Below are 21,075 nucleotides of genomic sequence, written 5' to 3'. Positions count from 1 at the left end.
TGAACCGGTTTCCTCATCTGTGGTCAGAGGACCACTTCAGGCATCTGGGCCGGCCCTGAGCAAGATACCCTCTGCCTGCTGGAGGGAGTGGGCCTGCCTCACCCCTCCCATCCCTGCTGCAAGGCAGCTTCTGGCCACTTCTTCGCATGGAGTGTTAATGCCTGGGACAGTGGGAGCTCATCCAGCCCCTCCTCTGGGCACCTGCAGCCCACGGCGGGGTCTACAGGCAGCCTGTGGAGGTTGTGCAGCACTTGCTCGCTGTGGAGGGGAGAGGCCTGCTGGGCTCCGGCAGAGCCTGGAAGCTTCTGACAGCAGTGCCCTCCAGAGGGGCCCCTGTAACCACAGCAGGCACTCTGTTCAGGGCTCAGAGAATCTGGTTCTTTAGATTTAGATCCTGGGGGAGAGGATGTAAGGACCTCTGTCCTCAGCTTACGGAGCACCCAGAGCACTGATGTGGGGATGCCATCAGCCCTTGGCCCACAACCCAACCACTCACAGTCTATGCTTTTCGTGGGGCTGAGTGCAGCCTCCACAGGAAAGCTAGCCTGGCAGAGCATGGCTGTGTGGATGGGGGCCCTGTGCATATTTCTCCCTCCTCCTGGGCAGTGAGGGCCGAAATCACCTCCGCTGGCCTCACGCACAAGGCAGGACACAGGAACAAAGCTAGGCCAACTCTTAGGACCTCCAGGTAGCCCTCAAAAACCTTTATCGGATGGTTCTTTCCAGAGAGGGAGATGCAAGCTGACAGGGCTGTGGGCAGGCATGGCTTCCAGGTCCCCACACCAGGGGGGACGAGCTGTGGGCAGGATGCTGTCTGTTGGGCCCACATTACTTCTCCAGGGGTGCGTAGTTGAGCAGCTTCTCGATCAGGTCCACGTGGGCCAGCAGCATGCGGCGGCAGCAGTAGCGCTTCAGGCCCAGCGCATCCAGGGCATCCCTGCGGGCGGGGAGAGCTGGCTGCTGCCCGGCCGTCCTGGCAGACGGAGGGCCTTGCCCAGGCCAGAGCGAACTGCCTCCCCCCACCCCCGGCTGACCTTCCCTCAGCTCTGCTCCCCGTGTCTCTCATTTCCCACAGACGCAGCCCCAGTCACCTCCCAGGCCTCCAGTGTGCAGAGGCAGCAGCCTGGGAAAGGGGAGGCCGGCGGACAGCCCCTGCCCCTGGCATTCCAGGGAGGGGTCCCGTGTAGGCTGCCACATTCACTCGCGCTTCAGTTATTCCAGCAGCCTCCTCAGAGCCCGCTGCAAATCCTCAGCCCATCCATGGCTTCCCCTCTCATCCAACAACGTGCAAGTGGAGCCTGTGGCTCGCCCCCAGGGCCCAGAGGTCAGACTCTAGTCGGGGGGCAGAGATGCAGAAAAGGCATAGTGATGACTGCAGCGCTAAGGGGCAAGCACAGAAATGGGACCCCCAACAGCAGCCTGGTGATGAGGACTATGGAGTCAGAAAGCTCGTCCTAAAGAAACCAGTGAGTCTGCAGGACACGGGGTTGGGCCTAACGGCAGGGAAAAGAAGTTACTGAGCAGATGGGCAGAGGCGGCTGGGGGCTCATTTGCCGTAGAGAGGCGCCGGGACTCGTCACGACACCTAGAAGCCGCCAGACACCAGCGGCTTGATGCCCAACTCCCCTCCTCTCGCCCAACTAACTGCGGGGCCGCGGGGGAAGAGCGGCGGCAACGCTTCCCCGAGGGCAGGTCTGGAGAACAGGGATGGAAAACTCCAGGACTGAAAGCTCCTGCGCCGGCCCCGCAGGCCCGGACCGCTGATCCCCGGGCCGAGACGCCGGCCCCGACCGAAGTCCGGGAACCTTCCCCCACACCACGACCCGCAGGCTCGCGGCCTGGGGAGCGCTTCCCGACCGCACTAGAGCCCCCTCCCCGCCGGCCCAGCGTCTCACCCCTCGGTGTACTCGGCCTGCAGCAGCCCCAGGTAGGCCTCCCACTTGTTGCCGACAATCTTGCCGCACGTGAAACAGCGCACAGGGATGATCATGGCGGTACCGGAGCAGTCAGCCGATCAGCTCCTCGATCCCGCGGCGCTTCCGCCGGCGGCGCCGGCTCCGCCCCGGGCGCGCCCACGGAGCGGGGGGTGCCCGGCCCGCCCCAGCCGCCACCTCCCGTGCCGGCGCTGTCGGCATCCCCCGCTCGCCGCTTTAGTACATCCCGACCTACGGCGTCCGGGCGAGGCCTAAAGGGCTCGGCGGCGGCGTTCGCGTTTCTCGTGCCTCCTTGACTGACAGCTGCTTGGCGGGCTGAAGGCGCGCGCAGGTACCGCGCCCGCGGAGGGGATGCGGCCGGGGTCCCGCTACCCGCGCGCCCGAGCCGGGATCCGGCCCAGGCCCGAGCCGAGCCCGCGCGGATTTCCGACCCCGAGCGCCGAGTCCGAGCCGAGTCGCAGCAACAAGTTGCGGGACGGGCTAGGGGCGCGGCGACCCCGTGGCGGGCGCGGAGAGGGGCCGGCTGGGGACAGACCGGGAAAGGGGTCTCCCCACCCGGAGCCCCTGACGGCGGGCGCCCGAGGGGTCTCTGCGCTGTTGGGAGGACCCTCGGGGGCGCCACCGCCCAGTCGCCCGCACAGTAATGGTCCTGGGTCTGTAGTTGCCTGTATCCCTGAAGCCGGGAGGGCGCGGTGGGAGTGACTGGCGCGGTGGTGGGCTCAGCGGGCGGCTCCAGCCCCCCAGCAGCGTTGCGATCGGCTTCGCGCCTGTCCCTCCTGCCTTCTTCCCGGGGACAGGGCTTCGAGGGGTGCGGGATGGGGCTGGCTGCACCCGTCCCAGGCCAGGCGGTGCTGGGTGGGTCGCCTGCGATCTGGGAGGTCGGACCTCTGAGAACCGGGATAGTCGTGGAAGAGGTGTCTTTCAAGCTGAACCTTGAAGAGAGATCCCGAGTGTGTGTGAGAGCAGGACAGATCCTGGCAAAGGGAACCCTTGGGCAGAGGCCTGCAGGCTGTACCTGGAGCTGGAGGAGGTGATGGGGCAGGAGCCATGAAGGATTTAAAGGGAGGGGAATCTGTGTCTCTGGAAAAGAGGTGGGGTGAAGCCCCTGATCCTATGGCTAGGGGTAGTGGAGAGGGCTGTATACAGTGAGAAGCAGGGAAGGCTCCCTGGAGGAGATAAGCTTTGGACTGGGGAGGGTGGATGTGTCGCACAGTGGCACCTGTGACTTAGGCACCTATGCAGGCTTTGGGCAGTTCGCTGGCCTGAGGAGTCTGGATCTCACTTTGGGGTGGGTGGGGCCTGTCTTGGGTCCCAGGCATCAACTAACTGCCCTCTCAGGGTAGATGATGGACCCTGGCCTTAGTTGAGAGGCAAGGAGATGGAGGTCCAGGCGGGAGATGGAGAGGCTGACCAGAGCTGCTGCCTGCCTGAAGTTTGAGCCCCCACCTTTGCCTGGGCCCTGGATGGCCTCCCCAGTGGTGTTTGCCATCCCCCATCCTGCCACGTGCGGAGCCACGAGCTGGAGGCCACTTCCCTGCCCTGCCCCCCTTCCCAGGCTGACTGGACGCACATCCTGTCCCCAGCCAGAGAGGCGGGAAAGGGACCTTGAGTCATAGGGGCCTGGGGTCATAGCCAGGCTCAGCTGTAGAGGCTGCTGCGTCTGTGGAGGTGAGGGAGACGGGGGAGGGATCTGGGATGTCATCTGGGTGGGCCTCTGGGAGCACGGGGGAAGCTGGGGCAGAAGGCTTCCTGGAGGAGAGGCTGCCTCGCCCAGCTCCTGCCCCGTAGTTGTTTACTCCCAGAGAGGGAGGGGACGGAGTGCCAAATTGACATTCCTGGAATTCTGAGAGCTCTGTGTGGATTTGGGGGTGGAAGCGGTGGCGGCCTCCTCCTCTCCAGCTCCCTGATTTCCAGGGGGAGGCTGCGGGGAGCAGTGTGCAGGGCCCCAACGCTCATGTGCACTTGGTCCTCCGTCTCCACTCTGCCCTGGCTCAGTCCCAGCCAGCTAGACCAGAGGACAGGGGAGCCTCAGAGATCAGCCCTGCCCTCCTGCCCGGCCAGCCCTGAGTGGCCATGTCCTGCTAGGTGTGTTGGGGGGAGCAGGCCAGGGTATGGGCAGGCTCTCCTCAGGGTGGGCAGGGGCAGGAGGGAGGCCCCAGGGACCAGAGCATGGGTAAGGGTGAGGGTGGAGGGGAGTGTGGGCAGGGGAGGGAGGGCTGTGCTCACACGTGGTCTGAAACCCGTGAGCCCTGCTTCCTGCTCGAGAAGGGTCACTTCAGGGCAGGCAGGGGACAAGGGGCAATTAGCGATTGAAGTTTCAGCTGCTGGGACCCTCTGGCCCTGAGTGTTCTGGAAACAGGCTGAGCCCAGGGAGAACCCTGCCTGGGAGTCGGCTGACCCACCCCCTCGGCCTGGGTCCCAGCCTCCGCTTCACCGCTTCACCGCTTCACCGCCCGAAAGTGTGGGTGGAACCAGAAGCTGCCCAGCTGGAGGGTCCAATTGGGGCTACGTGGGCCTGGGGTCCCGGGCTCAGCCCCTGGCCCTGATTGCTATGGGTAGGCTTATGCTCACACAGGGGTGATGCAGGGCACCCGGATGCCGCCCCAGGGGCAGAGGGGCTGCCCATCTGCTACTCCCACGGGAGCCCTCCCAGCCCCAGGGGCTGGGGAGTTGGGTGTGGTGGTTTGCCGGTGTGCTTGAAGCTGAACTGGCCCTAACATAGAGACCCCTGGACACGCCTGGGCCGCACTGGGCTTCCTGAGGGCGCTGCTCTGGAGGGGTCTGGGCAGCCCAGGGGTGGGGGTGGGTGTCGGGGCTGAGGTTGGGGAACATACCTGGTGGGCACCTGAGAAGGGTGCTCCCAGGGCCTGTGGTGGGTGGAAGGAGAGGGTGGTGGGGGAAGGCCCTGAGTTTGGGGTGGGACCCAGGGGGCCCAGGAACAGACTGGGGCCTCCACCCCTGGAGGGGGTGTCTCCCAGCCCCGGAGGCTCCAGTTTGGGCTAGGGGATGTGGCTCCTCCCAGGGAGGGTGTGCCAGCCTGGGGGTTTGCCTGCCCCTCCCCCAGGGTGGGGGCCTACGGAGGGCTGAAGCAGCAGCAGGAAGGCTGACACCACAGGCCTGTTTGTCTTGGCGGGGCCCTCCTGGCTCCTCAAAGCCGCCTCAGAGCTGGGGGCCTGGGTGGGCGGGCCGGCTCCGCTCTCCACCCTGAGCTGCCCCCACTGGGGTGCATGCTCCCAGGCCAGGCCCCTGCCGCTGCCCTGCTGAGAACCGCAGGTCTGCCCCAGGCCTCCGAGTCTGCCGTGGGCAAGCCCTGCTTCGGTGTTTGGGGAGGTCCTTCTTCGAGTGGGACCTTGATCTAGCCGGGTAGGTGCCCACGGCCTCTGTGTGGCTCATGCTGCCCCAGGGCCCCCACCCCAGGGTCCTGGAGTGTCTAGAAGGCCCAGGCCTGGGCTGGCAGGCTGTGGGAGGGGTGTCTTGGTGTTCTCGTTCAGCCCTATTCCTGCTGCCTGCTGTGTGTGCTGTACTGGGAGACGCAGGCCTGTCCCACTCTGAGCTCAAAGGAAGCCCAGAGCAGGGAATGGGGCAGGGAGGCTTCCTGGAAGAGGAGGCTGGGCCTGGGTTGGGGAGCGAGCCACCCCTGGTCCTGTCCGGCCCTGCTCCCATTCCCTGACTGCACGGTTGTGTCTGAGTTGTCTGAGATGGGGGTGGGGGCCCTGGATTCATGGAGAGGCATGGTGGGGACCAGAAGGTGCCGGGATCATTCATGGAGGGTCCAGGGGCTGCCTTGGGGGTTGGGTTGGGAATGTGGCCAGGTAGTGGTGTTGGCCACAGGTCCTCCTCACATGTGGGGGCCCAGGAGGGTTGTGGGCCATGCCAGGTGCTGCTGGAGCTGCCCTTTAGGGCCTGACTGGGGTGGCCCCATCCCCTGATGCCCAGGTCCTGGGGGGTAGGGTGCACAGACGCAGCCTTAGGCCTGGATGGATGCATGGTTTTTAGCTTCAGCAGTGTTGCTGTGGGCTTTGGGCCCCTCAGCTCCCGGTCTGTCAAAGAACATGGGGCGTGTCCCTCCCACCCTTCATACTTCGCTGGGCCTGAAAGCCCTCCGTGGATGCTTCATCCCTGGGCACAGCGACTGCTCTCCCTGTGTGGTAGGTGCACTGGGGTTTCAGAGGGGCTAGGTCTCGGGTTGTCGGGGCCTCGACCGGCTCAGTGGCTTCACGTCTGTCCCAGGTGTGGGTCTGAGTGGACCGGCTGGCAGTGGGCTGCCCCTGAGGGGATGAACATGAGGAGATGGGCACGTGCCAGTGTGGCGTCTGAGCCTCTGCTGCCCCTCCTTGCCCTTGGGCTGCTGGGAAGACCGGCTGCCCCACCCCCCAGGCTGCCAGGAGCCCTGGTCTGAGGGGTGAAGTGTGCATGCGTGGCCAGGATGCTGTCGCAACTCCTATGTGAGCTTGGGACCCCTCCCCACAATCCCTGGCTCTCAGGGGAGGACCCCCGTGAGCACTAACGGCAGATCAGTGGGCCTCGTGAGTCATCACTGGCTGGCTCCTGGGGAGAGCTTAGGCCTGTGGCTTGGCGTGTCTGTCTGCTAGCCCCAGATGAGCCCAGGAGGATGTCGTGGGGGAGGGGGACACTGCAGGCTAGTCTCCGGGGCCCAGGACCGCCTGGGACTGGGACGGCCCTCAGCCTGTGTGTGTGTCCTTGTCTCTGGACGTGTGTGTTCTCTGGTTGCACGTCCCCACTTGAGCAGCCGGGTGTCTCCCTGGGCGTCTTGGAAGGCCATGCGAAGGGTGGGTGGGGGTGCAGCCCGCAGGTCTGAGCACACCCCTAGCTGCCCCCCAGCTGCCCCCCTGCCGCGGGAGGGACCTGGTCCTGAGTGGAGGGCTGTTCCTCATCCCCTTGGAGAGCCTCCATTCTGCAGTCGTTCCTACAGGGAGCTCCAGCTTGCCTGCTGGCTGCCCAGCCTCCAGGGGCACTGGGCACAGCCTGCCCTCTTTCCTGTGGCCAGCCCAGGTACGTCCCGGCCTGGCGGGGCAGGGACGCAGCACTGGGCTGCCTTCTGGTCTCACCCACACCCAGCCCGAGGGCCTTGATGGCTGGCCACCCTCCTGGTCCTGGGACAAACCGGGGCTGAGCCAACCAGACGTCACCTCCTCAGTGTGTCTCACTGGGGTCCCACCTGCTGAAGGAAAGGCTTGACTGTGGGGACAGGGTCCCTGGGGCTGGCTGGGAAGCGCTCCACCTGGCAGCCTGGATGTACTCCTGTCCTCGCTCCAACTGGCCCCGGGACCCTTGGTTGAGTTTTCTGGTTTAATCTCAGCTCAGTCTCACCTGCTCACCTGAGTGATGGGTGCAGGGTTTAGAGACGGGACAGGGGTTAGCAGGAGTTTTAGGGGCTGTAGGAATGCTATTGGCTGAGTGAGGTGGGGAAGGGGGGGTCCTGGGTGCTGGGCCCAGTGTGGGAACCCAGGCCAGACTTCCCCTTCCCCACCCCGCCCTGAGCTCCAGTGTGATGAAGGAGTGGAGGGCCGAGCCCACGGCTCCCCAGGTGGGTGGCCCCACCCTGGTCCTCGGAGGCCCTGCCCTGGGAGCCAGGCTGGGGAGATAGACATGCCCTTCCGTCCTCCTTAGCCTGCCTGTTCCCACAAGTGTGCACAGAGCACACACCCTCTCATGTGCTGGGACTCTTGGGGCCCCGAGTGTCCATCCCTGGCTTGGGCGTGTGGGGCTGGCTGAGTTGGGCCAAGGGAATGGTGGCTGGAGGCTGCTGGGGATCCCCAGAGTCTCCAGGGGTCACCGGCAGCCACTTGCTCCCTGGGCAGAGCTGCAGACAGTGGTCTCTGCAGGGCCTGGATGGGGGCTTCCAAGGCCTGCTTCTCCACCGGGCCCCTGGTGTGTGGTCACTGTTGTGTCCCATTCCAGGAGCCCAGGCACACCAAAGAATCCTTGGGGGAGGAAGGATAGAAGGACCTGGGAAGCCTTGGCAGGCCCCCAGTTTGGGCAGGGTAGGGACACTGGGGTTCTCCTGTTCCTACTCCCTGCTAGCCAGAACCAGCTCAGCTCAGAGAGGACAGCATAAAGACACTGCCCCTGGGGCTTGAGCTGCAGTTCTCCTCAGAGCCCTCCGGCAGCACAGGCCTGGGGCAGTGGTCCTCAGAGCACAGCAGGGCTGCCAGACCTCACTGGGCCCCCCGCCCAGCAGACATCTCCCAGACTTGCCACCGCAGGCACCACTTAGTTTCAATCTATCACTTTGTCAGCACCACTGATGGGTCCCCCTCCCTCCTCCTCCTTGTCCCCCCATTTCTTTTCCTTCCTTGCACCATCTCCCCATCCCCATTCCTCCCACTCCTCTCCCCTCTGAGTTCTGCGGACCTTGGGTGAGTCCTTCCCTCCATTTCTGGGACCATCCAATGGGATGGACGCTGTCCATGGGCGGCCTTGGGGATAGGGTAGACCCAGTCCAGGGCTCAGGGCTCATCTATGCCTGTGGTGGCCACCCTCCCCCAGGCCTGGCTCTTCTGTCTGTGCAGACAGGAGGAGCTCAACCCCTCCTGGGCCGCAGGCAAAGGGCAGACAGGGAGGGGGCATCTGGGACAAATGCTGGTGTCTTCCCAGCACACTCTAGGGTCCCCGCCAGTGGGGTGGGCTGTGGGGGTACAGCACCTGTGGTGGTGGTGCATGTGCCTGCCCCTCTGGGCTGTTCCTGGTGCGTGTCTCTGCTCATCAGCCCTTGGGCACACCACACCCCCGGCACAAGAGGCTTTGGAGCAACACGTGTGCGTGCCACCTGTGATCCGCAAGCCTGGTGTGAACCCACATCCAGCTGAGTGTGTGGATGTGTCTGGGAGGGGCTGGTGCAAAATGAAAGTCAGAGCCCCTTGGTCAAAAATTATGGAGAATTTCAAGACAGTGGCTGCAGAGCATCAAAACCAGGAAGGGGTCCTGTGTGACTGCACATGTCATGTGCCAGTGAAGCCAGCCATGCTCCCTTGGCTGGGTGAAGCAGGGTGCCGCCAGGGTTGAGCGCTGAGTGGGCCTGGGGTGGGCCGCCAGCTTTGCATGGGGTCTGTCTCCCAGGCTGACCCCTGTCCCGTGTGAGCTGCGCAAGCTTCGGGGTCCTGGCGCAGCCCTTGTCCAGCACAGGGTGGGCTGCTCGGAGAGTGTGCACCCGCTGTGTGTTCCGGCTGTAGTCCCCGAGCTCCCTCATCTGGGCCAGAGGTCTGGGCCGGAGCTGCCCCAAGTCGCCACCAGACGGCAACTGGGTCACCCCTCATTTGCATAATGCTTTGCATTTTGCGTGGGTCAGAGGTCTCTGAGCCCAGCTTGGGGGCAAGGACGGGGACGTCGTGCCCGGGACTGAGCGCTGCCTGGGGCCCCTGCCCTCAGCCCCCAGCCCCCGCCATCGCTTCCCGGGCTGGGCGGGCAGGGGAAGTGGAAGGCCGAGGGGCGCCGGCGCGGGCGGAGGGCCGGGGGCGGGGGCGCCGTCCCGGGGCTGCGATTGGCCCGCGCAGGGCGGCGCGGTCGGATTTGCGAGGCGGCGCGGCGAGGGGTGGCCGGGGCGGGGGTCTTCGCGGGGGCGGGGCTGGTGCGGATTGGCCAGCGGGCGGGCACGGGGCGGGGCGGGGCGGGGCGGGCCCGGCCGGGGCTGCGGCGGGCGGGCAGGTGTCCGGGGCCCGCCGCGGGTCCGAGAGGGGCGGCGCGCCCGGTGCCACCGCGGCCCGGGGCGCGGAGCCTGGGGCGGCCCCGGCGGCCCCGCGCGATGCGCCGCTCAAGCACAGACGAGTCCACGTACCGGCGCAGCCCGTCGCCGCCGGGCAAGGAGCCGGGCTTCGCGCGCGGCGGCGCCTTCTTCGGCCTGCACGCCAATCCCGGCCCCAAGGCGGCCCAGGCGCGCTACACGTCGCCCAAGGGTAACAAGTACGTGGTCTTCTACCTGGACCTCTCCTTCATCTTCCTCCTAGAGCTGAAGCGCTGCAGCATGGCGCGCGGCTGCCTCCAGGGCGTCAAGTACCTCATGTTCGCCTTCAACCTGCTCTTCTGGGTGAGTGGCCGCGGGATGTCGGGGATCCGGGGTCGCCGCTTCGGCAGGGGTACGTGGGGGACACCCGGGACGTGGACTGGGAGGCGTGCCTGGGGGTCGCCGCTCCCTCTGCGGGCCAGGGCTGGATCGGCCCCTGGGGAGGGTTTCCGGTACCTCTGGGGTCCGCCCCGGCCTCTGCACTCTGGGCGGCCGCCCCGCATCCTCTCCCTGCTCCGTCTCTTCCTGAGACCAGGCGCGTCCCGCACCTGCCGCAGGATCGCCTCAGGCCCCGCGCCTGGCCTCTGCCGGGTTTAAGTCCCTGTCGGTGCGCGGGGCCGCGGGTGCCTTCCCTCCGTCCCCTTCCTCCCTCTTCGTGGCTGCAGTGCTCGTCTCTTCTTGCCTCCCCTCCTCAGCAGACTGGCCTACCGGGCCCCAGGGACCACACTTAGGGAGGGGCTGAGGAGGGGAGCGCGGTGGGGCGGGAGAGGAGGGTGTGTGGGTGATTGCGCTGGTTGGGCCCGAGCCTGAGCAGGATGGTGGGCCAGCAGGAGAGGGGGCTGGCCTGTGCTGCCTCATCCAACGTGGGGGGGGCATCCATAACTTTTGCAGAGTTGGGTTGGGTTTGCTCAGATGAGGTGCCTGTGTTCAGGGTCAGAGGTGTTGGCGCTGCAGGGTTGTCCCCTCCCTGCAAGATTGAGAACAGAGGGTCCACCCGGTCCCGTAAGGGCAGAGAGGGTGCTGGGCTGGGGCTGGGGCAGGTGTCACACTTGGCTCCACTGGTCGCGCTGGGAGAAGGTTGGTGGAGACATGATGCCAAGGTCACACTCCCTGCTCAGTTGTTAATTCGTGATCGGACCCTCCTTCCACAACTGGGAGTAAGGGGGTGTGGCTTTAGCTCCTGCCTGGGCTCTGGGCCCCAGAAGAAGGCTGTCATTTGTAAGCTCATTTGCATGAGGTCCAGTTAAGGCCAAATGCTCAGAAAGCCCGTCTGCCTTTCTGCACCTCCCTTCCATCCTGGGCGCTGGCTTTCCTCTCCTCAGTTTGTTAAGGGGGGGTGTCCCTGGGAGGGGTGGCCAGCCTGGGAGGCTCCTGCCCTGATGCCCGTCTCCAGAAGGGGTCACCCGCAGGTTTTCTTCTCTGCAGGGGGCTCCTGGGAGGGGCAGGCCCCAGGCCAGAGTGGAGGGGTACGCGGGAGGCCAAGAGCCAGCAGCAGAGGCGGTGTGCAGCTGGAGCTCTGCCCAGGCATGAGAAGAGGGGACTGTCTTCTCTTGGTGGGGGACGTTGACCAAACGTAGGGGCACCAGTGTGGTTAGCACTGAGCGGCTGGCAGGGTAAGCATGCCCTTGGCAGTGTGACAGGAGAAGGCTGCAGGTGACAGTGTGACCAGAGCTGGCAGCCATGGGTGTGAGGGAGGTGAGCCGTGTTTGTGGCAGAGTGACAGGGGAATGGGCTGAGGGTGTGAGGGATGGTCCTACGTGGTGGCAGCACCTGCTTCTCCCCTTCCCTTCCCTCCTCAGTGACCTCTGCTTGCATGGAGGAGAAGGGGTCCCTCAACGTGGCCTGTGCTCTGAGAGAAGCCCACCCCAATGGGCTGTCTTTGCCCTGTGCACCCGCAGGAGCCCCCTGCCAGCTGCAGGGTGGACACGCTCCACTGATCCCCATTGTGGATGCCGTCCTCAGCCTAGGGAAGAAAAGTCAGGAAGCCCTCTGGGACTCTCCCCTGAGGAGAAAATCCAATTCTCTTTCATTATCCAATTAAATTTCCCAGCCAAGCCAACCGGGCCCCTGTACCAGCCTTGGCCCCTCCACGCCCCAGCTTCATGTCAGGGGAGTGCAGAGGCCTGGCAGTCAGAAAGTGGACCCATGGGAGATGTGCTGAGGCCAGGGGTGGGGAGAATGGCTGCAGGCTGGGCGCGACACTCACCCTGCTTTGTCCCTGTGCAGGTGCCAGCTGAGCCCTTCCTGCTGGGGACCAAGGCTGCAGGCAACAGGGTGGCGGCTAGAACATGCCTTCCCAGGGACGCTGGCTCCTTTGCTGCCTGGGGGCACTGGGCCCCCACAGGAGTGGTAGTTTTTGCCCCCAACTCCATTTCTCCCCGAGAGTGTCCTGCCTCAGCCTCCCCACTGTGTTTTTTAAGTAACCCCGTTATTGAAATTTATGTGGTATTTATTCACATACCACACAATTAACCCATTTGAAATGTGCAGTTCAGTGCTATTCACAGAGTTGTGCAACCATCACCAAAATAAATTTTAGGACATTTGATTCGAGTCATGAAAGGTTCACCATGGGCTCCGAGGTGGTGGTGGGGGAGCCAGTGGGCTGGAGACCCTCTCCCCCTCACCTGTGTCAGTCCTGACTCCACCCTCCAGGGATGGGCCGGCTCTGGCCATAATTGACTCCTCGTGCTCTGTTGGACAGGTCTCCCTGGGGGCTCCTGGCTGGAGTCCTGAGGGCAGGGCTGAGGCCTCCAGCCTTGGGTCCCAGTGGGGCTGGGAAATGTCAGTACCCATCTGTCCCAGGGTTGCTCTGCCCGTTCCTGGGTGGCCGGTGGGTCATGGACCCATCTCGGGAGGAACCAGGCCTGCTTGTTGTCACCAGTGCTTGGAGCTGGGGTGCCCTGAGAAGGGGAGCCAGGAGGGCGCAGGCGGGTGGCAGGGTCACTGGGGGAGGAGAGGCCCAGAGGGGCCGGCGCTGGGGTCTCTCCGAGCTCAGAGTGGCCAACTCCCAGAACTGCACCTGCCATCCTGCAGCGGACGGGCCCTCACAGGCAAGGGGCAGCCCCCCTGGGGGTGCAGCCTCCCTTCTCTGAGGTGTGCACAGGGGGTCAGCAGCTTAGGGCCAGGGTCCCTGGGGCAGGGTGTCTCCTGGGAGCCCCATGCTGGTGATTAGGGCTCTGTGCGGGGCCCAGGAGTGAGGGCCAGGGGCTGAGCAGCCCCTGGGAAGCGGCCGGGGTTGGGCAGAGGAGGGAGGCGCCTCCCTGCCCCTTCCTTGCTCTGGGTCAGGTGTTCAGGGCTCCCCCAGGGACAGTTACCGCAGCCCCAGATGTAGTCTGGTTGGTCTGGGGATGGTCCTGGGTGGAGGCAAGGCTGGGTTCAGAAACGGTGAGGGTACTTCTGGGGCTCTCCTGTTGCCAGGTGCCATGCCCAGCCCTAGCCATGCAGCCCAGGTCCTCCTGAATTTGGATGAGCCAGGGTGGGTGGGCAGCTGTGAAGGGAGGGGGGTCCCTGACCACCCTGGTCCAGGCAGGGGTCAGGATGCCACAGGACAGCTGTTCTGCATGAGTTCTGTCCTTGGGGCCAGCAGCTGGCTGACTGGACAGATGGGGACTCTGGGGCCTGGGGATGTAACCCCTCTGTGGTGGCAGCACTGGGACCCCTCCCCTGTTCCCCTCCCACCGTGCCCAGCCGTTGCCCTGCTGCAGTGCGGATGGCAGAGAAACAGTCCATTTCCCAATAATCAACTCCTATTAGGAGGTTGGTGGCTCCCCGGATGGGTTGGGGGTGGCAGGGGCTGGTCAGGGGGCTGTGGGCTCCGGCTGGCTCTGGTGCAGTCCTGGGTGGCCGTGTTTGGCCTGTCCACCCAGTGACCCAGACGGGCTCCGTGGGGCCCCTGTGTCAACCTGCTGGGAGGGAGGGTGAGGGGAGAGTCATGGCCTCTGTATGGGCAGAACCTTCCAGACACAAAGCGGAGGCAGAGAGAGCTGCAGGCAGGGTGGGAGTTCTGTCTGGGGCAGAGAGGGGACAGGGAGCAGTGCAGAGGCCAGAAGGCCTGAGTGGGCAGAGGGGGCCGGGGTCCCAGCCCCACCCCCCACCCTAGGCCCTGTCCCCCGTTCAGTTCCCCAGCCCCTGTGCAGGGCAGACCTGGTTTCTGGTGCAGGGGACACATTCTGCCGTGCATGAGCTTCGTGACCATGGGCCCCCTCCCTGCCCCCGTGCCTGCTCTTGGCTGGGAGTGGGGTGTTGCCCACAGTGCCTAGCCCCACCCTGAGGCTGCGTTGGCTGCCGGGTGCTGGGCTGCTGGACACAAGCTTGGCCCCTGTGGGCACGCAGCCCTCCACCCCCTTGCAAGGACATGGCCAGCTGCCCGGCCATCTGCCACACTGAGCCATGTGGCCGGAGGGGCAGCAGTAGAGCACCGGCTGGCATCCACCTGCCATGGGCCTGGAGGGGGACAGCATCACTAGCCTAGTGGTCCCCACCTGCCCTAGGCCAACCTGAAAAATACCTGGGCAAGGAAAGAGATGTCAGGAAGTGAGGAACACGCGCCAGGTGCTGGGCTGGGGCTGGGGGCAGGCGAGGGCAGTGGAGGACAGGGTGTGCCCTCAAGGTGTGTGCCAGGGAGACAGGCCACAGCTGACTGTGGGACTAGGGTGGGAGACCCCAGTGAGGGGGCTGGCTCCTCTCCCAGGCTGTCGTGGGGTCGAGGTCTTCTTCTTGGCCCCACCTGGGCTTCTGTCTGGCCCAGGCAGTGATGAGTGGGGCTGGGGAGGTGCAGGGTAGGCATCATCAGGGTGGGGTGGGACCCCGGCCCCCCGGCCCCCCACTGCTGATGCCCTGGCCACCTGTCCTGGGAGAGACCTCGACCCTGCTTGTCCTGCGTTGACGTGCCGTCTAACGTGGCCCACTTTCTCCTGTACTTGGAGGCTGTAATTTTCTTGCCAAAATGTTTTAAAAGCTGCGTACACAGAAACGTCTTCAAAACTACGGATAATTGTGTTAACCATGTGCGCATCTCAGCACGTCTGTGTGGATGTGCCTGAAAGTGGCGGGGCCTGGGGGGTTTGGGGCATGTCTGTGACGTGTGTCCGTGTGGTGGGTGACACTGTGTGATGCTTAAGGGCGTCTGACAGCCTGGGCTGTGTGCCGCGTCCCAGTGTGTCATGGCACGCACCTGGGTGACAGCCAGTGGATGTCTCTCCTGCCACTTCGGGGTGGAGGTGAGTGTGTTTCCTGGAGTGTTAAATAAAGAAATGTTTCCACCAGGGCTGGGGGTGGGGCCCGGCCCCTCCAGGCCCCCCGACCCCTACAGCCACTCCGCCTGCAGTGTCCTCCCTGTGCACTTCCGTGCATCCCCACGGGGCGAGGGAGCTCAGAGGGGCTCACTTTCCTGCTGAAAGGAGCCATCCGCCTCTGTCCTTGAAGGCAGAGCCAGATGGGCAGGCTGTTGGGGTTTTAAGTAACAGTTCTCCCCGCTGCACCAGCATCTTCCCGCTGCTCAGGGGCAGCCCCACCCACCCCACCGTGGCCCCAGCCTAGATGTAACCTGGAGATGTAACCCTCCCAGGATGGCTCCCAGCGCCAGCCTTTCCCAGCATCCTTGGAGATCCCATGAGACCTGGGACAGCCCCTTGGCTCCTGGTTTCTCACCTGCAGGTTGGTGGGGAGAGGGCTGAATAAGCCAGCGCCTGTCCCAGCCTCTTTTATGCCCCATGGTCCACACCCCCTGGGCGGACATGGGGTGTCCAGAGGCACTGGTGGCCCAGCCTTGCTCCCTCTTGGCGGCCATGCCTGCAGTCAGCACTGTGGACAGCGCTGTCCCTGGCACCACGGGTGGGGCCTGCCCCACAGGGGGTAACGCCACCCCACAGGTGGGGGCACACACGTCTCCTGGCAGCACACACGTGCCCTGTCCTGGGGCTGTGCCAAGCCCAGCTCTGGTGAGGACGGACCCTCCTGGCACATCGCCTGCTGTCAGTGCCCTGGCTGGCCCCTGGCTTTCACACTCTGGCACACACCAGGCACACGCGCCCCCCACGCCCTTCACGGACCCGCAGGCCCCTACCCTGCTTTGCCCCGGGGAGGGGCTCAGACGGGCAGGATGAACAGGCCAGGGCAGGAGCCTCCGTGGGGGGCCTGGCGCAGCCTCAGCCAGCAGCAGCCAGAACAGGTGTGGCGTATAATTTTTAGACAGAAGCTCTCGTGTTTTGTGGACAGCACAAGGAGGGATAAGGTGGGGGACGGAGAGGAGCTGAGCTAACTGGCCCCCCATGGGGTAGGTGTGGGCATTCTAGCCTGGAGCTCTCCTGTCCACCTCAGCCAGCCCTGGGCAAGGCCGAGAGGGACCTCGGACACCAGCAGCAGACTTGGGCCAGAGCCCCTGGTGCCTGCCCACACCCCTGGGATCCTGAGGCTGCTCCTGCTCTTGGGCTGGGAGCTGTACCGCCCCCACCCCGTAACTGCAGTCTTCCGCCAGCCTGGCTTAATGCATGTGTGCTCCCCAGGGACTTAGTGAGAGTGGAGCAGCGGCCCCCACCCCTACCCCTGCAGCCAGGGCTGAACTGCTGGTGTGGGCAGGGCGAGTGAGTACATGTGCGGAGGGAGAAGCCCTCCTTAGGCAGGGGTTTCAGGGCCCATCAGGCCTGCCTAAGTCATGGGGTATCTACCAGGGTCCAGGCCAGCCTCAAGGAGGCTTCTGGGCCCCGGGGGTGCAGGGCCCCATGTCCTGTCCAGTCGGCGAGTGGTGTGGAGCCCCCAGGGCTGCCTGGCCTCCCCCGAGCCTGTCAGCCATCCGCCTCCAGCTGGTCTCTCAAAGCCTGGGTTGCCTCAGGACCCAGAACCGGCTAGCATTTGTAGGGAGCTGCCTGCCCCTAGCCTGTGCCCTGGACACCTTCTCCCGTTTTATCTCGGGATGACTCAGAGACCTCAGAGTCCTGGGGGGCCAGAGCCGCAGCCCCTCAGCTGCCCTGGCTCCACCCTGCTCCCCACCCCTAGGAGGTGGGCATCCCTTCCTCACGGAAGGCCGAGAGCCCGCCTTGGATTCACCACCGCCTGGCCTTCTCCCCTTCCTCATTTTAATTGATTTTTGTAGTAACAAGCAATTATGGAGCTCAATAAAAGCTGCAGTGGTGAAGGAGAGGTGGTGGCAAGGGCACGTGGGGGCTGCACTTCAGAAGGGATGGTTAGGGGAGGGCGTGTGGGGGCCCAGCCGGGGTGACGGGACAAGACGGGGAGTTCGGGGGGGCCGCCCGGGACGTGGCGGGACGCTCACCTGCTACTCTGCCGTCCCTCTCTCCCCGCCTGGGTCCCAGCTGGGAGGCTGCGGCATCCTGGGCGTTGGCATCTGGCTGGCCGCCACGCAGGGGAACTTCGCCACCCTGTCCTCCTCCTTCCCGTCCCTGTCGGCCGCCAACCTGCTCATTGTCACCGGCACCTTTGTGATGGCCATTGGCTTTGTGGGCTGCATCGGGGCCATCAAGGAGAACAGATGCCTCCTGCTCACTGTGAGTCAGGGCGGGGCGCTGGGGCCGGGCCGGGCGGGGCCCCCCTTCACAGGACACAGACACACAGGTGCCCGCACACCCACACGCATGCCAGGCAGGGCCCCTTCAGCCGGTACCGGGCCCATGCTCTCTGACACCACCTCTCCCATGACCCCTCCCGGCTCCTGCCCCTGCCCTCTTGGCTCCCCAGGACCCTCTGTTCAGAGCTCCCAGCCCTCGCCTCAGCTTCGGAGGTGGATTTACAGGCAGGATGTTTCCATCCTGGGGAACATAAATCACAGGAGAAGGATAAAGGACCCCTGGGCCAGGCTATGCCTATTAGTATGCCTGGCAGCGGCCTCTGGCGGCTGACTCAAGCCTGAAATCACCTGCTTCATCTGGGGCCTCTGTCTGAGGAGCCCTTGCTGGGGAGGGGCCTCCCAGAGGGTGCGTCCCCTGTCTGTGCAGCTACCCAACGTGTCCAGTATATGCCCCAGATGTTCCCTTCAGGGCGGCGGGTAGGGGTGGAGCTGAGGCCCCCAACCCTGACCTTTCCCACGGGGTGACTTGGAGGTCAGAGGCTAGTGCTCCACTGCTCAGCCCGGCCAGGGCACCTGGGCTGAGGTCAAGGCTGTGACTTGAGGTACCACCACCCAGTGGGCCACTGTGCGGTCACAGGTGGGGGCTTCTCTAACTTGTTCCTGCCTGAGTGGGCAGTGGCCACCCCTGGCTGTCCTGAGGGATGGGACCTGGGGGTTGGGGGTCACTGCAGTCAGACCCACTCCCTGCAGGGGCCCCCTTGGGCATCGCTGCACCTGCCCGCCCAGCACAAGGACACGGGTCCGGAGCACACGTGTGTGCTCGAAGACGTGAGGCTGTGCCCAGAGGCCGGGCAAGACCCGACAGCCCCTGGCACAGAGACTGGAGGGCTCCGAGGGAGGTGGGGCAGCACGAGTGGGGCCTGCAGACCTGGATTGGGGGCTCGGGCTGAGGCTCGCGCCCCACCCTCTGGGGGCAGCTGGGGGCTGGGTCGCTGAGGCCGCCGGGTCCTCGCCCGCAGTTCTTCGTGCTGCTGCTGCTGGTGTTCCTGCTGGAGGCCACCGTCGCCATCCTCTTCTTCGCCTACACTGACAAGGTGCGGCTCCCCCACTTCGGGTGTGGGGGCTCCATCCTCACCACCATGAGGGCCACGGTGCACAGGCGACGAGGGGGCAGGGGCCCTAGCACGGCGTGGACCAACAATGGGACCCGGCCGTGCATCTAATTTTAACCGCAACCATTGGAGGCCGGGCCTGGAGGGAAACGCTGGGGCCCTGGAGGGCAGAGCAGTGTGAGCTCCCAGGTGGCCCCCAGGCTCAGCCCCCTGCTCCTGCTGACTTCAGCTGTGTATCAGTTGGATGGGGAAAATCTATCCCCCATGGATTTATTTCATTACTTATACCAGTGAGGGCTCATTTACAATATTCTGAGTTACACACTCCAGGACTGTTTTTCTTGCTCGTCTGTCTTAGTTTTGGTGGCGAGGAGCGCTCACTTGCTCCTGAGTGGAGGTGCACTGAAGGGGGTGCACCTCCTCTCTGGGGAGTCCCTGCCCCAGCCCTGGACTCGGCCATTTCTCCAAGGAGCCTGGTTCCTTTCCTGGAGGATGGTCTTAGGAACGAGGACCTCGGCCCTCTTGGCCGACAGCGGGGAGACGTGCGGGTCCTGACGGGTGTGGGCAGACGCAGCTGAGGGTTTCTGTACTGTCTCCCTCTGAACATAACTGACGGAGGTCGTGCTGATGTGTCTGACTCGAACCCCGGGCTCAGCACCACGGGTGGCCCAGGGAGACCAAGGGGCAAAGGCCTGAGCCTGCTGAGGGCTTCTGGGAGGGGGTGACTCCAGGAAGGGGGACAGAAGGCACGGGGTGGGGGCCTGGGCAGAGGTGGGGTCTGGACGAGGTAGGTGGAGCTGGCTGCAGGGTGGCCCCGCTGTCCTGCAGATCGACAGGTACGCGCAGCGGGACCTGAAGAGGGGCCTGCACCTATACGGCACCCCGGGCAACGTGGGCCTCACCAACGCCTGGAGCATCATCCAGACAGACGTGAGTCGGGGCGTGGCAGTGCCGGGCGTGGGCGGTGCCAGGGCGCGGCCAGGGGACAGTCCCAGCCCGCACTTCTTCCGCAGTTCCGCTGCTGCGGGGTCTCCAACTACACCGACTGGTTCGAGGTCTACAACGCCACGCGCGTGCCTGACTCCTGCTGTTTGGAGTTCAGCGAGAGCTGCGGGCTGCACGCGCCCGGCACCTGGTGGAAAGCGGTGAGGCTGTGCCCTTCCCCCGGCTCTGGCCCCGGGGACTTGAGGGTGGAGCGCCGGCCTCGCAGCCCCCTGTGACGCCTACTTTTCCTCCAGCCCTGTTACGAGACGGTGAAGATGTGGCTCCAGGAGAACCTGCTGGCCGTGGGTGTCTTCGGACTGTGCACAGCTCTGGTGCAGGTAGGGGGTGGGGCTGCCACCAGAACCGCTGGACCCACCCCAGCCCCCGCCTTCTTCCCCATGGCAAGTCCTGAATGTGGCAGCATCAGGGAAACCCATCTCCGGGGTGCAGACGGGGGTTGCAGCCAGAGCGGGCGGACAGCACCAAAGGTGCTGATTGCAGTTGGACTAACGGGCAGAGAGCGGCTGCTGGGGCCAGGCCCCTGGGCCCTGACGCCACCCGTGGAGGCCAGGGTGGGTGGCCAAACCTGAGGGGAAGGGGTCTGGGCTGAGCCCTAGGGTTACAGGCCATCCAGGCAATGGGGTGGGGTCAGGGTGCCTACTGCAGCAGGACCTCTCTGGGCTGTCATCCCTGGAGCAGCCCTGCCCAGCTGCCACCTGTCCCCACAGATCCTGGGGCTGACCTTCGCCATGACCATGTACTGCCAGGTGGTGAAGGCGGACACCTACCGTGCGTAGGCTGCGTGCTGCCTGCCATCCCTGCTTCGCTGCCAAAGGATGTTGCCCACTGGGGAGAGGACCACGTCCCCACCTGCCTCTCCCGTTGCAGGACTTCTCACCAGCTTGGGCATCAGGAGGGGAGCAGCAGGCAGCCAGACCCCCCCCAGGACTCCTAGCCAGGCCTGTGAACGTGATGCTGGATGGGGTGGCCGAGTCCTGGCCTGGGGCTGGGGTCGGGAGGGGCTTCTGGCACTTTTTACACCCAAGTATTCACCAGAGTAGTGTTTTCCCCAACAAACCCTGTCCAGGGCAGGCGGTTGGGGCCATGCACGGGTTGGGGTGGGAGGTGAGGGCTGACCGCTGGTCCTGGTGCTCGAGGCGGGGCCACAGCCCCGCCATCCACATTCCACAGCGGGGCCAGGGTAGGCTCTGGGTGCATCTTAATAAAGTATGTGGGCAGCAGCCCCCGACCCGTGTCTGTCACTGCCCAGACCCCTGTTACGGGCCTGGTGCCTGGAGTGGGGGTCCTGGACGTGGGTGGGCCTGGGGAGCTGCCCGGGCTGGACGGACGGGGGCTCCTGTGCCCGCAGAGGACGGCAGGAAAACCTTAGTGAGAGGAATCCAAGCAGTCAGAGAGGAGCCCTGAGCCTCCCTGACATCCCACTCCCCCGCCTTGGGGCCTCGCCCTCCCCCAGGGCTGTCCTCACCGAAGGGAGTTCAGCTCCATCTTTCCTGTAACTTCCTGTTCCTAGGGACTTGGCCCTGTGAGTGCTCCTCTCAAGATTTTGCAAATAAAGTAGGCTGTCGGGAGCGGAGCAGTCGTCACAGCCCAGTTAGAGAAGTGGGTAAGCTACGTCAAACCACCTCAGGCGGGATGAGGCTTCCTGAGGTCAGGACTGAGGGGGAGTGCAGAGGCCAATAGGTGTGGGGGCCCCTCCCAGGGGCCTCACTAGCTGTGGGGCATCTGACCCCCAAAACTGCACCCATAATCTGTTTCCAG

General features: G+C 64.9%; 2 protein-coding genes and 1 long non-coding RNA gene across 7 annotated transcripts; 2 read left to right on the top strand and 1 right to left on the bottom strand.

The window, feature by feature from the left end:
• Positions 1-683: 683 nt before the first annotated feature.
• POLR2L (RNA polymerase II, I and III subunit L) lies at positions 684-2,054 on the bottom strand. The gene is made up of 2 exons (XM_031675176.2): positions 1,896-2,054; positions 684-937 (listed from the first exon to the last, which is right to left on the bottom strand). Exons 1-2 carry the CDS (start codon positions 1,988-1,990, stop codon positions 829-831), a joined length of 204 nt encoding a protein of 67 aa, XP_031531036.1. The 5' UTR covers positions 1,991-2,054; the 3' UTR covers positions 684-828.
• Positions 2,055-2,131: 77 nt separating this feature from the next.
• TSPAN4 (tetraspanin 4) lies at positions 2,132-20,540 on the top strand. 5 transcript variants are annotated; one of them, XM_072970569.1, is made up of 8 exons: positions 2,132-2,265; positions 9,899-9,978; positions 16,989-17,180; positions 18,220-18,294; positions 19,141-19,242; positions 19,326-19,457; positions 19,551-19,634; positions 20,025-20,540. In XM_072970569.1, the coding sequence occupies exons 2-8, from the start codon at positions 9,916-9,918 to the stop codon at positions 20,091-20,093; spliced, it is 717 nt and encodes a 238-aa protein (XP_072826670.1). In that variant the 5' UTR covers positions 2,132-2,265; positions 9,899-9,915; the 3' UTR covers positions 20,094-20,540. The 5 variants fall into 5 exon arrangements, with proteins under 5 accessions (XP_072826670.1, XP_072826673.1, XP_015107495.1 ...); XM_015252009.3 differs by lacking the exon at positions 2,132-2,265 and adding an exon at positions 3,483-3,602; XM_072970571.1 differs by lacking the exon at positions 2,132-2,265 and adding an exon at positions 3,805-4,019.
• LOC140698861 (uncharacterized) lies at positions 9,989-12,223 on the top strand. Its single transcript, XR_012076878.1, has 2 exons — positions 9,989-11,288; positions 11,902-12,223. It is a non-coding gene; the product is annotated as an uncharacterized lncRNA (long non-coding RNA).
• Positions 20,541-21,075: the final 535 nt, after the last annotated feature.

Source organism: Vicugna pacos, chromosome 10 (assembly GCF_048564905.1).
Source record: "Vicugna pacos chromosome 10, VicPac4, whole genome shotgun sequence".
In the NCBI taxonomy this organism is placed as follows: Eukaryota; Metazoa; Chordata; class Mammalia; order Artiodactyla; family Camelidae; genus Vicugna; species Vicugna pacos.
The sequence above is the reverse complement of the archived record's forward strand: the minus strand, read 5'-3'. Positions and strand labels throughout refer to the sequence as shown.